This window comes from Salmo salar, chromosome ssa22 (assembly GCF_905237065.1).
Source record: "Salmo salar chromosome ssa22, Ssal_v3.1, whole genome shotgun sequence".
NCBI classification, from domain to species: Eukaryota; Metazoa; Chordata; class Actinopteri; order Salmoniformes; family Salmonidae; genus Salmo; species Salmo salar.
In genome coordinates, this window is record NC_059463.1 from 15283821 (window position 1) to 15299588 (window position 15768).

The following is a 15768-nucleotide window of genomic DNA, read 5'->3' on the forward strand; positions in this document are numbered from 1 at the left end:
CACCTAATTCGGTGGAGAACTGAGGAACCTCATGAGTTAACCAACCCTGTGAACGTGTTTTGTAACTCATGTTTTTATACTTCAACACCGAAGTTAGGCAAGTCTGCAGCTTGTGTAGACCTAGCAGAGCTTTGTAAACAAAGAGGGAGTAATGAAGTGACCTACAGGACATTAATGAGGACCAGCCAACCTTTTGATACAGGACGCAATGATGCATACTTAAACTGTCCCCTGTGATAAATGTGATGCCATCATACACTATTGCGCAAATCTAAATGCTGCAACTACAACACCGAATAATGTGTTGGGTCCATTACATCTGAGTCACTGCCTAGGGAGACCTGAAAAGATCTGGGTTTGGATTGAAATCATTTTCAGGTCTTGCCATAAACCTAGGGTTCTGTCTATCTGGTCTAAAATAGGTGAGACTGTCAATAATTAATCAGCCAATTCAACTTTGCTGAAGGTCTGCAGTATATCTCTATTCTAACAAAAAGACCCCTCCAGTTACTGCTGACATTTGTTCAAAGTATACAATGTTACAAAGCTCAAGTGGAGCAACAAATAGAACGGTTGCATATTAAACAACTTTAATCAGAGCAACTCAACAACAGCAAAACAAAGAGGCACATTGTCTCCTTGTCAAGCTGGGGCAACAGACGTAGCATTGCAGTCTGGATGAAAGAGGGGGCCGCAGGCAGAAGACTTTCTCACAAGGAAAATCAAGAAAAAGTGCCCCCCTTTGCGTTTCTCTATCCACTCCCCTCGTTCTCCAACTGCGCAGCCCTAGCGCCTGCCTTTGTCCCCATCACAACAATCATCGAACAGATGGTGCTATGCTTGGGTGAGAATGACAGGCACCAGCCAGCAGCCAATCGCGTAGTCAGGAATCAGCTGACTCGTCTGGACAGCGCCAGGTGCTGTTTTCATATTTTCCTTGAAGGAGCAGTGGGCTACGGGCGAAGAGTAGAATATCGGCAGGCAACTAGTCAATGTGGCTTCAGTTGGCGTTTGGATGTCTCTACAATCTGCACTATGCTCTGCTCTAAGGTTAGCTTACCTGAGTTGCTGCTTGAATCACATGGAATAGAGGAAGAATAATTGTACATGATCATATTTAAGGAATCCGTTCAGGCTATCTATGTATTTATTGTATGCATTTGTTGGGGATGTAGGCTATTGACGCATAGAGGTGAAGGCTATTTGCATAAACCTTACTGATGTCCAAAGAAACTGGATGCAACTGAGAAGAGAGGGGATTGCATATCCACGAGGTGAGGCCAATACTTACAATTATTGCTTTAATTAGGCTAATGTTTGAACAAAGTCAGAATATATTAAACGGAGGCTGTTTATTTTGTAGCCTGGCATGCTCTTTCGAGGTATTTTGCAGTAGTAGAACAGGTGGACGTGGATGTTATGAAAACTGGAACTCCGTGGCTGTACACCGATTGTCTGACACTTACCTTCACAATAAGGTTAAACGTGGCCAGAAAAAACAGCGGTCATAGTATCAATTTTTCTGTGAAGGTGACATTTCCCTAACAAAATTGTATTTGTTTGCCAACAACCTACCGTTACTGCATCACTGCCAGGGCATGACTTGCTGTGCATGGGGTGGAGGGACCCAAGGCAATAGCCTTTTATGCGAAATAATAACTAATAGCCAACCGATTTTTATAATAATGTAATATCCGGCTATCTAGATAATTGATCAGGATTAAGACTACTCTGCCTGTTGTTTTATATCTGCATCTATTATTCTTGTAATTATATTCCGGCCATTCACAATCAGAATTATACAAATTTCAACATCTCAATGCGTCAGATAACGTGCTCGGAAACAAACTTTGATCCTCGTGTGGCTCACCGCTGCGCATAAATGTAGGCAGGCACGCGTGGTGCACGCAACGTTGGGAATATGTGATTTGCATATAGATGCGAAAGCATGTGGGCAGATGTCTCGATTATTTCATTAGTCTATTTCGGCAGAATTCGAACCGGGCAACCGGTCTGTAAGAAAAAAAAGTCCAATGTTTCAAGAATATCTAAGAGAGAACAGGTTGTAAAAGGGGGGCAGGGAGTGGGGTAGCCTATTGTCATTGTATATACGCGTCTGCTGTTTTGCAGCTGTTGCTCCTATGTAATAGCTGAGGTTATTAACTTAGACTATTGTCTCACAAGCTTCTTATTCCCCCTTTGTATGACCAACAGTTTTTGTCAACACTAGGGCTAGGCTATGGTAGTGGAGCAGTATCTCTGGCACTGTTTTAAAGCAGTAATCAACAGTAGAAACAATAACAAAGATGATCCCCCCCCCCCCCCCATTTCGGTAAAAAGCTGAGGGATGGGGTTGGAGAAATGTTACCACTCTCAAATTCATAGACAGAGCTATGGGTGCAAGGACTTATAGTTATCGGTCAGTCTGTTAAAGTTGTCATTTCTCATCACTTAGATACAGACATTCATTGTTTTATAGGATGTCACTCATTGCTGTGGTTTCAAGTTGCCTATGCTAGAATTGTCACGTCACCACTTTGCCTGCTGAGCCTCAGTCAGTGTTGGCAGTGTGACATAGGCTGTCAGTGTCTAGACTGAAAAAAAAATAAAGTGTTGAGGATGACCTTTTTCTTACAGCAGTTCAAATAAAGAAATGAGTAATGCTAAAGACACAACACTTGACCTTGTTGTGAGCCCTATGTGATATGTCAGGTTACACTCCAAGACCAGATTGGCAGTGACCAAACTGACAGTGAACAGCGGGCAAATCCATTTCTCAAAACTCAAAGAACAAAGTATTAGAGGAGGGGCAGAAGAGTGGCAAGGTGCCTGATGAGGAGTCTGGCCATTTCTTCTGTCTACCCTGGGGGTATAACCCTTCCCCCTCCCCCTCCCCTCCCCCACACACACACACACACACACACACACACACACACACACACACACACACACACACACACACACACACACACACACACACACACTTTACTGTGAGAACACTCTGTGACAAAGGCCTGCTAATAGGCCTGTGTCTGTCCACCAGGCAGGGTTGTTAGGAGTCAGTGAGAAAGCCACAATACCCTCCACCATGGAGAAGTGAGTTCCCTTGGGGCTGGGGCGGGGGCTGGGGATAGGGGGGCTTGGTAGGGAAGGGGAGGGTTGAGTGGAGGGTGTTGCGCTCAAGCTTCTCCCATTATTCTTGTAAAAAGGGGCAACCCATTAGTCTTTGTGTGGATCTCAGAGATAAGGCATGGTACAGGCTCAGCAGCTGTTCAACTAATTCTGTCCTCATAATCAGCTGAAGAAATCATTCTGTGCAGAATGGAACTTTTACAGTGGGCTTAGTGGCCCAAACACCCCAGGCTTAGTGGTGGGACATTACTGTTCTATTTTCTCAGTGCGAAGGGCACAGGCTACAAATACAAGCATACATTTCAGGTAACGCTTCACTTTACAGTGTTCTTAATACCGGAAAGACTCAACACACCTCTCTCACAGATATCTTATGACTACAGAGATGTACAATATGAATATTTTTCATATTCTAATCTAGCCTACAATCAACATGCATCTTCTCATGTTGACATGACATGAAGAGGCTGAACCATTTAATGCAGGACATAATTTGAGCCGGCCAGTTGATTCTGCTCCTCGTATCATACTGTACAACATACTTCCCTCCCAAACCCTCCTGTATGTAACTTATTTCACCTCTCCCACCCTTTCATGGGAATATAGTTATTTTAATACTTACTGATCTTAAAAATCTTCTCTGTGCTAGCTACCAATTTCTTTTCCCAATCCCAGCCCACCAGACTCTTACGGAGGTGTAAATGTTCATGGGCTTTTAGGAATCAGAATAATGGATTCTGAGCACCCTTCAAGCCTGCCCCTCGAGTGCCTCAGGGCTTATCAACAGTTATTGTTATCTTCGACTTCATGTTTACACTCCTCAAATGAACGAGTGTGTTGAAAATCTACTTTCTCATTTTGTATTTGCTTATTGTCACTCAATTATAGAGTTAGCATAGGACTCCCGACTGGCGCAGCTGTCTAAGGCACTGCATCTCAGTGTAAGCGGTGTCACTACAGTCCCTGGTTTGAATCCAGGCAGTATCACATCTGGCCGTGATTGGGAGTCCCATAGGGCAGCGCACAATTGGCCTGGGTTTGGCCCGGGTAGGCCATCATTGTAAATAAGAATTTGTTCTTAACTGCCTTGCCTAGTTCAGTAAAGGTTACATTTGAATATTTAAAAACATTTATTTGAGCGTGAGTGTCCGTTTAAAGCAGGGGTGTCAAACTCATTCCATGGAGGGCCTTGTGTCTGCAGGTTTTTATTTTTTCCTTTCAATTAAGCCCTAGATAATCAGGTGTGGGGAGTTCCTTACTAATCAGTGACCTTAATTCATCAATCAAGTACAAGGAAGGCAGGGAAAACCCGCAGACACTCGGCCCTCCGTGGAATTAGTTTTTTCACTTGGTTTAGAGGGAGTTCTAGAGGGATTGGTGATGGTGGAGAATTGACTTAAATTTGATTGTCCCTAAGGGAAGCCTTATCTTGTTTATTTAGATGTCAGAATTATGGGATGGGATTTCATGTCTTCTATTGCTCACCTCTCTGTGAGTAATATGCACTGTGTACACAGGATTGAAAAGTAAACACCCTTCTCATGGAAAAATGGATTTCACTCCTCATTACATATCAAAGACCTGGGAACAAGCAAATCCTTAACCATCAGCATTCAAAAAGAATCCTGTAACTCAAATATTTCTCAATTGTCAATTTGTATTCATGTATTCTTCGCATGATTCAGTTTTATCTGACAACTAGAGGTACAGTAGTGAAGTGAACCATTAGATTTTCCAGCACAGTCTCTTCTATTTGATTACACAGATTTGTATTGTAATGTATAACTATATAACAAGAGTACAGCTAACATTTGATTTTTTTTAAAGCTCTGTGTTGTGTGTCTATTATGTATAGCCTGAGTGTCTGTGTACCAGATATTTATTGTGCGGTTGTCCTCTTGGAGTTTGTTTGAAGTATTGTATATATACTGTAAATGTAGAATTTTCCCATACATACTTTCGTTTAGTTTACCATTCATTCAAGAACACCCTTATTTCCATTACCATCCATTCAAGGACACACAGTCAGCCCATGAACGTCATTATTTTGTCGCAGTCTCTTTATATTTAAAATGGAGTACATCAGATGAAAGCCAACATGGAAACGTTCACATGAAACAGAATAGTATACTGTAACATTGACGGCAATGACTTGGTGTTGAAAACATATTTTTGGTTGACACTGTTTTGCAATTTTGGTATTCAAATCAAATCAAAGTGTATTGGTCGTGTACACAGTTTAGCAGATGTTTCATAGCAGGTGCACCGAGGTAGGAGTAGTATGAGTTCTTGACAAAGGACAGAGAGTTTTCTGGATAGACAATGGCAAGTGTATCACTCATAAATAATCCTTTTCATGGTTGTCATATGCCATTTTGGCTCATAGCAGACAAGCTACAACTACTGTGCGTACCAGTAACCACTGATGCCCAAGAATCATGTATACCAAGGAGAAATGCGCTTACATATCATGTGCTAAAGTAGCTTTGTGCCCATATGAATTCATACAGGCTGTACTACAATATCACAGAAAATTGTGATCTTCAAATCACTTACCCATAGGATCACATAGTATTAACTGTGACTACTGTATTTAGGTTAAGTACCCCCATTGAGGATACAAAGGCTGTCCTGATTCAAACTGAATAGCTTTTTCTTTCCTTCCATGTAGTGTTGTTTTCTTCCCCCCTGCTGTGTGGCTGTGGAGGCCAGGTTTCAAGGCTGAGTTTCCTCTGGCTCCGAGCCCTCTGGGTCAGGAGAACACGGTCAAGGCTGCTTCAGGGTAGTGTCAACGCGGCTTTACAGCTGTTTATTAACACAGCATTGGCCAAGTTCACAAGCTCTCTTCAGCTGTATTGTCATGGTTCCAGGCAGTAATGATACACCCACCCCACTTAAACGTTCATATGCCCCCCCCGCCCGCCCCACCTGCCTTATAAAACGAAACTGTTTCCAATATAACCATTTTGATACTTGTAAATGTTTAATGACACCGTTATCTCTGTCTGACAGTTCAAACTGGACACAACAATATTTTTTTTGTTTTCACTGGCTTCGACTGTTGTCAGGGAAGCTATGAGAGTAAAAGAAACAAAAACGTGTATGTTTTTAATCTTTGGCTTAGACCTTTTAGATAATATTTGAACTGAAGCCCTTGTTTGGAATACAAAGTCTCACATGAAATGATGGCCACTTAAATGTCACCTCTCACACTGAAATGGTCCCATCTCTAAGGTCGTTCGGCGTCATGAACAGAATCTCAGATTAACCCCATTGTGATAAATGGAGGCATTATGAGAGAATGCATAACTACAGTAGGAGTAAATTGAAATATCAGATTTAAACCAATGGTATCAATGGGAATCCTTTAGCTTGTGAAACCTTTAAGGCTCCATATTTATTGCCTTAAACTTCAGGATTTAAGAACTTGCATAACTTTGTCACTTTTATGTGTTTTTGAGGCATTGTGGGCTACTTCTAAGCCTATTTAAGCCTATCAGTAATGGCTGACTGAGGACTCTCTGTTCAGGCTCAACCTTAGTCTCAAATGGTGTGTTCAGAATACATACACTACTATAATTCTGTAGTGCATTAAAAGCATTAGTGCAATGACATAAGGGTCCAATAATAAGCAGTTTTCTTACATTTCAATAGAATGGTTTGAATATGTTTTTTTTCTGTGAATAGTCAGTGAATAGTCAGTGAATAAACATGAGATAGGCTACAGTTGTTTTTAATTAAAGTAGATGCACAGTGAGCTGTATCTCGGGGTGTCTGGTAGCCTAGTGGTTAGAGTGTTGGGTTAGTAACTGAAAGGTTGCTAGACCAAGCTGACAAGGTAAAAATCTGTCATTCTGTCCCTGAACAAGGCAGTTAACCCACTGTAAATAATCATTTGTTCTTAACTGACTTGCGTATTTAAATGAAATAAATAAAACATCTCTCATGAGGGTTTCAACTGTTACATTTCCTTGGATTGATATCCACCTCCACTCACTTATTCTGCTTTAGCTTAAGGAACATGTCTGTATTACCGTTCTTTCACCCTGTCCCAGGAGAAAAATACCCTGTGCAGGAAGAGCTTAAACTTGTTTCATGTCACCCTTGCTCTGTTGCCAAGCAGTTTTGCACTCAGATGAATTAGTCAGCTCTTTAGTTCCAAAGCCTATTAGAGAGTGTTGACCATAGACACTGTTAGGTTAAGAAGGCCTATGGCAATGCAATACTCACTCACTGAGATTGATACCTCCTTTAGTAAATTCACCTAATTAGGTTACAGGATTTCTTAAGTGTTGCTCAGATTATAATGCCCTACAGGATTCCACCATGGTAGAGCCAGCTAGCCCATCTACATTCTATACTTTTACTACACATACAGAACAGGTTGGTACTCAAAGAGTTAAGCACTATTTCAAATGGTCTGAATGTTCCGGTAGTTACAGGGAGGAATCAGTCCTTATTGATTTCCACTTGCCACATTCAGAACTCAATTACAGAACCTTGTAGTTGCTCAAGTGTGCATATGTGCCTGCCTCTCCTCTGCAAAATCACTAACACACTTTAGTGATGGGAGCAAAAGCCTAGGAACCAACTCAATTGTCAGTGAAATCATTATGTTCAAGAACATTACCACAATTAGAGTCAATGCTAATTGATATCACATATTAACTTGAGGTTTAATAGTATTGTGGCCTATTTGTTAGTCAGCACTGTATGGTATGGCAGATGCCAGTGCTCCTGTTATGCTCCTCACAAGACTAGACCATTGGGCCAGATTCTGGATTTACAAGTCCTTCTCCTGAAGTCCTTGGACAAAAGTAGTTCTGGATGAATAACTGACTGTTGAGGCTGAGGAGAAGTGTGATGTATGCTTTTTACAAAATACTGTACTTGCAATGCTCACTGAAGGCTTCTCTCAGAAATACACAACAAATGTTAAAAGAAATCCACCATATTTCTGTACCAAAACCAGGACACAGTGGCTCTTTCATTAATAATCTAGGAACATACTTCTGCCATCATTTATTTTCTTCAGAGGCATGGAGAATACTGACATATCTCAGAGTATTTAATGATGTGCAGAGAAGCTAATGATCTATTGCTGATGGGCCTGTTGGATAGATGAAAGCACTCAAGTGAATTTGATCTGTGTCCAAGTATATACAATTTTTTTTTTTTTGTGCCTGCATTATAATGATCTGATTTAGCATTTTTCTTCAACTGATGATGCTGCATAATTCACATTAATAATCTCTCAGGGAGATGAAGATGTAAACGTCAGCCAAACAGAAGGTTTGCTCTCAACATCATCATGAACTGTGTTACATTCATGTTTTATTTAACATGGCTGACATGTAACTTTTGATTAACCTAATATGACTAGACGTATGATACAGTATACCCTACATTTACCCTAGACACTACTTTTCACCAACTCCCTGTCTCATAAATCAAATTGTTTATGCTATACAGTTGAAGTCGGAAGTTTACATACACTTAGGTTGGAGTCATTAAAACTTGTTTTTCAACCACTCCACACATTTCTTGTTAGCAAACTATAGTTTTGGCAAGTCGGTAAGGACATCTACTTTGTGCATGACACAAGGAATATTTCCAACAATTGTTTACAGACAGATTATTTCACTTATAATTCACTGTATCACAATTCCAGTAGGTCAGAAGTTTACATACACTAGGTTGACTGTGCCTATAAACAGCTTGGAAAATTCCAGAAAATTATGTCATGGCTTTAGAAGCTTCTGATAGGCTAATTGACATAATTTGAGTCAATTGGAGGTGTACCTGTGGATGTATTTCAAGGCCACCTTCAAACTCAGTGCCTCTATGCTTGACATCATGGGAAAAAAAAAAAAAAAATCAGCAAGACCGCAGAAAAAAAATTGGAGAGCTCAACAAGTCTGGTTTATCCTTGGGAGCAGTTTCCAAACGCCTGAAGGTACAATGTTTATCTGTACAAACAATAGTACACAAGTATAAACACCATGGGACCACGCAGTTGTCATACCGCTCAGGAAGGAGACGCATTCTGTCTCCTAGAGATGAATGTACTTGGGTGCGAAAAGTGCAAATCAATCCCAGAACAACAGCAAAGGACCTTGAGAAAATGCTGGAGGAAACAGGTACAAAAGTATCTATATCCACAGTAAAACGAGTCCTATATCAGCATAACCTGAAAGGCCGCTCAGCAAGGAAGAAGCCACTGCTCCAAAACCGCCACAAAAAGCCAGACTTTGCAACTGCACATGGGGACAAAGATCGTACTTCTGATGAAACAAAAGTGGAACTGTTTGGCCATAATGACCATCGTTATGTTTGGAGGAAAAAGGGGGAGGCTTGCAAGTCGAAGAACACCATCCCAACCGTGAAGCATTGGGGTGGCAGCATCATGTTGTGGGGTGCTTTGCTGCAAGAGGGACTGGTGCACTTCACAAAATAGATGGCATCATGAGGGAGGAAAATGATGTGGATATATTGAAGCAACATCTCAAGACATCAGTCAGGAAGTTAAAGCTTGGTCACAAATGGGTCTTCCAATGACCAAGCATACTTCAAAAGTTGTGGCAAAATTGCTTAAGGAAAACAAAGTCAAGGTATTGGAGTGGTCATCACAAAGCTCTGACCTCTATCCCATAGAAAATGTGTGTGCAGAACTGAGAAAGTGTGTGCGAGCAAGGAGGCCTACAAACCTGACTCTGTTACACCAGCTCTATCAGGACGAATGAGCCAAAATTCACCCAACTTATTGCGGGAAGCTTGTGGAAGGCTACCCGAAACGTTTGACCCAAGTTAAACAATTTAAAGGCAATGCTACCAAATACTAATTGAGTGTATGTAAACTTCTGACCCACTGGGAATGTGATGAAAGAAATAAAAGCTGAAATAAATCATTCTCTCCACTATTATTCTGACATTTCACATTCTTAAAATAAAGTGGTGATCCTAACTGACCTAAGACAGGGAATGTTTACTGGGATTAAATGTCAGGAATTGTAAAAAACTGAGTTTAAATGTATTTGGCTAAGGTGTATGTCATTTTCCGACTTCAACTGAATGTGTTCCTGGTTGTCCATGCATTAAACTAGACTGTACAGTAACCCATAGTCTTTTTTGTCTTTGTTTTACAGACTCACCGTGCAGTCCTGAGGTTTTGATGAAAGAAACACTCTGAACAGTGGGAGGCTCACTATAACTCTGGAACTGTTTCACTGGAACCCCCTGCACATCTTTTTCCACCTGGACCATTTTACAGGGATACAACTACAAGTCAGCAAAACCTCTGGTTAATGACAATAACACAGCTCTTTCCAAGGTCATCAACCTTTTCTGGTGTCCAACCCTCTGTGGGTTTGGACCGGTGAACACAGACAGACAGCATGGCTAGAGGGAGGTTCATCTACTGTCTATTAGGACAGTTGTTGGCTGGCCTGATTCTGACGTCCGTTGGACTATCCTCCATCCAGAGAGATAATGAGTGTCCCCAGCTGTGTGTGTGTGAGATCCGACCCTGGTTCACCCCCCAATCCACCTACAGAGAAGCCACGACGGTGGACTGTAACGACCTCCGTCTCACACGCATCCCAGGCAACCTGTCCAGCGACACTCAGGTGCTTCTCCTGCAGAGCAATTACATCGCCAGAACCAGTGAAGAGCTGGAGCAGCTCTTCAACCTGACCGAGCTGGACCTGTCTCAGAACAACTTCAGCAGGATCCACGATGTGGGCCTCACCAACATGTCCCAGCTCACCACACTGCACCTTGAAGAGAACCAGATTACTGAAATGCCTGACTACTGCCTACAGGACCTCAGCAACCTGCAAGAGCTTTACATCAACCATAACCAGATCAACATAATCTCCCCAAACGCCCTCTCTGGTCTGCACAATCTGCTTAGGCTCCATCTCAACTCCAACAGGCTCAAGGCCATTGACAGTCGTTGGTTTGAGTCAACGCCCAACCTTGAGATACTCATGATCGGGGAAAATCCTGTTGTTGGCATCCTGGACTTTAACTTCAAGCCGCTTGTAAACCTGAGGAGCTTGGTTCTGGCTGGAATGGATTTAACAGACATCCCTGGAAATGCCTTTGTGGGACTAGACAACCTAGAGAGTCTCTCCTTCTACGACAATAAGCTAATTAGAGTTCCTCAGAACGCCCTTCAGAAACTACCTAACCTCAAGTTCTTGGACTTGAACAAAAACCCTGTGCACAAAATCCAAGAGGGGGACTTTAAGAACATGCTGAGGCTGAAAGAGCTGGGCATAAACAACATGGGGGAGCTGGTCTCCATTGACCGCTTTGCCGTCGATAACCTCCCTGAGCTTACCAAGCTGGAGGCTACGAATAACCCCAAATTTTCCTACGTGAACCGCCAGGCTTTCCGTGACGTCCCTGCCCTGGAGAGCCTCATGTTGAACAACAATGCCCTTAACGCCCTCTACCAGTCCACTGTGGACTCCCTGCCCAACCTGCGTGAGATCAGCATCCACAGCAACCCCCTGCGATGTGACTGCGTCATACAGTGGATGAGCTCCAACAAGACCAGCATCCGCTTCATGGAACCCCTCTCCATGTTCTGTGCCCTTCCAGTTGAGGTCAGAGGTCAGCATGTGAGGGAGTTGCTCCAGCAGGACTCAGCAGAGCAGTGCCTGCCCATGATCTCCCACGACAGCTTTCCCAACCACCTGAACCTGGACATAGGCATGACTGTGGACCTGGACTGCCGTGCCATGTCCCAGCCTGAGCCAGATATCTACTGGGTCACACCTGTAGGGAACAAGGTGATGGTGGAAACCCTGTCTGATAAATACAGCCTCAGTAGCGAGGGAACACTGCGTATCTCTCAAATCCAGGTCGAGGACTCTGGCAGGTATACCTGTGTGGCCCAGAATGCTGAGGGGGCGGACACTCGGGTGACTGCTATTAGGGTGAATGGTACTCTCTTAGACAGCACCCAGTTGATGAAAGTGTACGTGAAGAAGACTGAGTCCCACTCCATCCTGGTTTCCTGGAAGGTCAACTCCAACGTCATGACCTCCAACCTCAAGTGGTCATCTGCCACCATGAAGATAGACAACCCCCACATCACCTACACAGCCAGGGTCCCAGTGGATGTCCATGAGTATAACCTCACACACCTACAGCCCGCCACCGAGTATGAGGTATGTCTCACCGTCTCCAACATCCACCAGCAGACACAGAAGTCCTGTGTCAATGTCACAACGAAGCACGCTGCCTTCGCTGTGGAGATATCTGACCAAGGCACTAACACCGCTCTCGCAGCGGTCATGGGTACCATGTTCGGCATCATCAGCCTAGCCTCTATGGCTGTGTACATTTCCAAGAAGTGGAAGAGGAAAAACTACAATCACTCCCTGAAAAAGTACATGCAGAAAACATCCTCCATCCCCCTCAATGAGCTTTACCCTCCCCTAATCAACCTGTGGGAGGCGGACAGTGAGAAGGAGAAAGAGGTTTCCTCCTCATCAGAGACCAAACCAGGCCAGGTGGACACAACACGGAGCTACTACATGTGGTGAAAGCTACTACACGTGGGGTAAACCAGAAATAACACATTTTAGGAGCACAAAGTCACTTATTTTGCTTCTTTGTGTGACAGTAATATGAAATATTTTTTTGCAGTTTTCTGCTTTGCTCATTTGAGGCGAAGAACAGACAGATATTTCAGACTTTTTAGTATAGTGTATTGCCTTTCTCTTCTTGCCCCCTTTTTGACAGTCAATATGGCAGCTTTGTTTAGCTCCCAGGACTTGGTAGTCATTGTGCTTTATTTTGAATACTTGTTTTGATATCATAGCATGGGTATTGTCATGGATTCAGTCTGGATCAACTTGCTGGAGCTGGAATTGGATCCATTTTGATTTCTTTCTCTGGAAGTATTCTTAGCGAATACAATGTTTTTTTTCTCATAAAACAGTTTAAGTGTTAACTGTTGTACAATGCAATATATAAACCAATTTGTCTATGGACTACAATATAAGCTGACAAAGTAAGTTTAGACTTGATATACTGTCTATTGAATAATGTTAGCAATTGTTCTGTAATGTTGTATCAACTATAATTTCAATGACTTTTTTGACATTAACAAACAGTAATTTTTTATTAAGAACTTAAGTTTGCAGAGAAAATACCATAAACCAGCAATAGAAATATGAATGTTTAATAACTAGGTAAGTAGACTTAAAGCTTTTTAAATTCTCAGAATATTATTTTTGATTTTGCTAGAATCATTCAATGATCACTGATTTTGTTGTGATTTACACACGCAAATACTGTATGTTGTATATTGAGGAGCAAGCAAAAATAAAATACTTTTTTCCTCATATTTTTTTATACCATTTCCAGACCTTGTGTCATTATTTGTATGTTACATCATATATAGTAAAAACAGGCTCTGGAAAAATATATTCATTTCAAACCTTAAGCATTTACTTTGACCACAAAGGTGTTTGCCATAATTCCATATAACAAAAATGAAAACATGTAGTGCGGGGAGATGGTAAGATGTGTTTTACATTATGACATTATAGTAAATTATGCGTTATATCAGTTTGAGTGTAGGTGTAGGCACAGTGTAGATTGTGATAAAGAGAGATGGAGTGGAGAGATACTAACTACAGAGGCTGAGATGCTGCAAAAGCAATTATCAGATCGTAATTAAAATCTGCCCCTTTAGTCTCCAATTATTGCTGCAAAAAGCCTTCGAGGAGCAAACAGCCCTCCAAAACCACAGATGAAAGATTTTGGAAACCAGGAAGAGGACATATGGGAGTAAATGGCAAGACAAGCCTCCCAAAGTGATGAAGACCACCGGGCACAGAGGACAGATCTTCAGTGTTCACACTGCCATTTAATGACATATAGGGCAACAGTGTCCTCCCTTGCCTTGCCCACTCTCCAGGATGAGATGAGATGGGTGTGGGCAGCATTGAGGGGAGGAATGAAGTGGCTGAGCTTAGATCAAAGGAGGATGTGATTATGGATAATGGGCACTATTAAGCAGCACAGAATGCTGCATTATCTTACAGTAAGCAACCCGGCTTTAATCAGAAAGATGCTAGCAGCTCCCAATTCTCTGCACCCTCATACTGTGTGAGCAGAGCCTGTTCCAGGCATAAGCGACATAAGCGGTCTCTTAGGGCCCCGGCCACTCAATCGGGGTCTCAACTTACTATTGAGAGTAAGAAGAGTAGAATACACCAGGTGCAATTTCAAAATGTGGTTGTGCATCAGCAGTTTTTCTCTTGTTATGTCAATCACTAACAGTTACTCAATTAGCCATGTCAGCTAACGATTTTTAATTAAAATGGTCAAAAAGAAACCGCATGCACATACCGATAGGACGCACAGAGTGTGAGTAGCTCTGTTTAGTACCAGACAACAAAGTTTAAATTAAGCCTCTAAAATCGATAAATCAACAAATCCCCAAGCAACTTGGAGAGAGTGAGCGGTCAGTTATGTACAACAGCGAACCAATCAGTTGGTAAAACGGCGTGACTACCTGAATATAACAAGCCATGGATTCCCCCAGAGGAAAAGACAAGGAGCAACTTGAAGATGCGAACTAGAGTAATGAACAGCTAAAGGATATCCAGGAAAACATAGCTAAAGTGCTCTCAATGTACACCAAAACATACAAACTATTACAATCTATTGTTAAAAAAGTAGGTTAGCTCGAAAAGAAAGTGTAGGATATCGTGTCAGACGTGTAGAAACAAGACAGCAAAATTAACCTTTTGGAAACAACATTTTGAATATTAATAATTGGACCAGCAAGAAAAACAGAATAAGATGAAACAATATCAGAATATTTATATATGTTTTGTAAATATATACATATTCAATATATATACAGTGCATTTTGAAAGTATTCAGCCCCCTTGACATTTTCCACAATTTTATTCTAAAATTGATTAAATAGTTTTTATTTCCCTCATCAATCTACACACAATACCCCATAATGACAAATCAAAAACAGGTTTTTAGAATTTTTTGCAAACGTATTAAAAATAAAAACGGAAATATCACATTTACATAAGTATTCAGACCCTTTACTCAGTACTTTGTTGAAACAACTTTGGCAGCGATTACAGCCTTGAGTCTTCTTGGGTATGACGCTACAAGCTTGGCACACCTGTATTAGGGGAGTTTCCCACATTCTTCTCTGCAGATCCTCTCAAGCTCTGTCAGATTAGATGGGGAGCGTTGCTGCACAGATATTTTCAGGTCTCTCCAGCGATGTTCGATCAGGTTCAAGTCAGGTCTCTGGCTGGGCCACTCAAGGACATTCAGAGACTTGTCCCACTCCTGCATTGTCTTGGATGTGTGCTTAGGGTCGTTGTCCTGATGGAAGGTGAACCTTCGCCCCAGTCTGAGGTCCTGAGCGCTCTGGAGCAGGTTTTTATCAAGGATTTCTCTGTACTTTGCTCCGTTCATCTTTCCCTCCATCCTGACTAGTCGCCCAGTCCCTGCCACTGAAAACATCCCCACAGCATGATGCTGCCACCACCATGTTTCACCGTAGGGACGGTGCCAGGTTTCCTCCAGACAGGCCAAAGAGTCCAATCTTGGTTTCATCAGACCAGAGAATCTTTTTCT

General features: G+C 42.1%; 1 protein-coding gene across 2 annotated transcripts; it reads left to right on the forward strand.

The window, feature by feature from the left end:
• Window positions 1-894: 894 nt before the first annotated feature.
• LOC106582861 (leucine-rich repeat neuronal protein 1) lies at window positions 895-13508 on the forward strand. 2 transcript variants are annotated; one of them, XM_014166409.2, is made up of 3 exons: window positions 909-1050; window positions 1176-1274; window positions 10278-13508. In XM_014166409.2, exon 3 carries the CDS (start codon window positions 10527-10529, stop codon window positions 12687-12689), a length of 2163 nt encoding a protein of 720 aa, XP_014021884.1. In that variant the 5' UTR covers window positions 909-1050; window positions 1176-1274; window positions 10278-10526; the 3' UTR covers window positions 12690-13508. The 2 variants fall into 2 exon arrangements, with proteins under 2 accessions (XP_014021883.1, XP_014021884.1); XM_014166408.2 differs by having other exon boundaries at window positions 895-1274.
• The last annotated feature ends 2260 nt before the right edge of the window (window positions 13509-15768 follow it).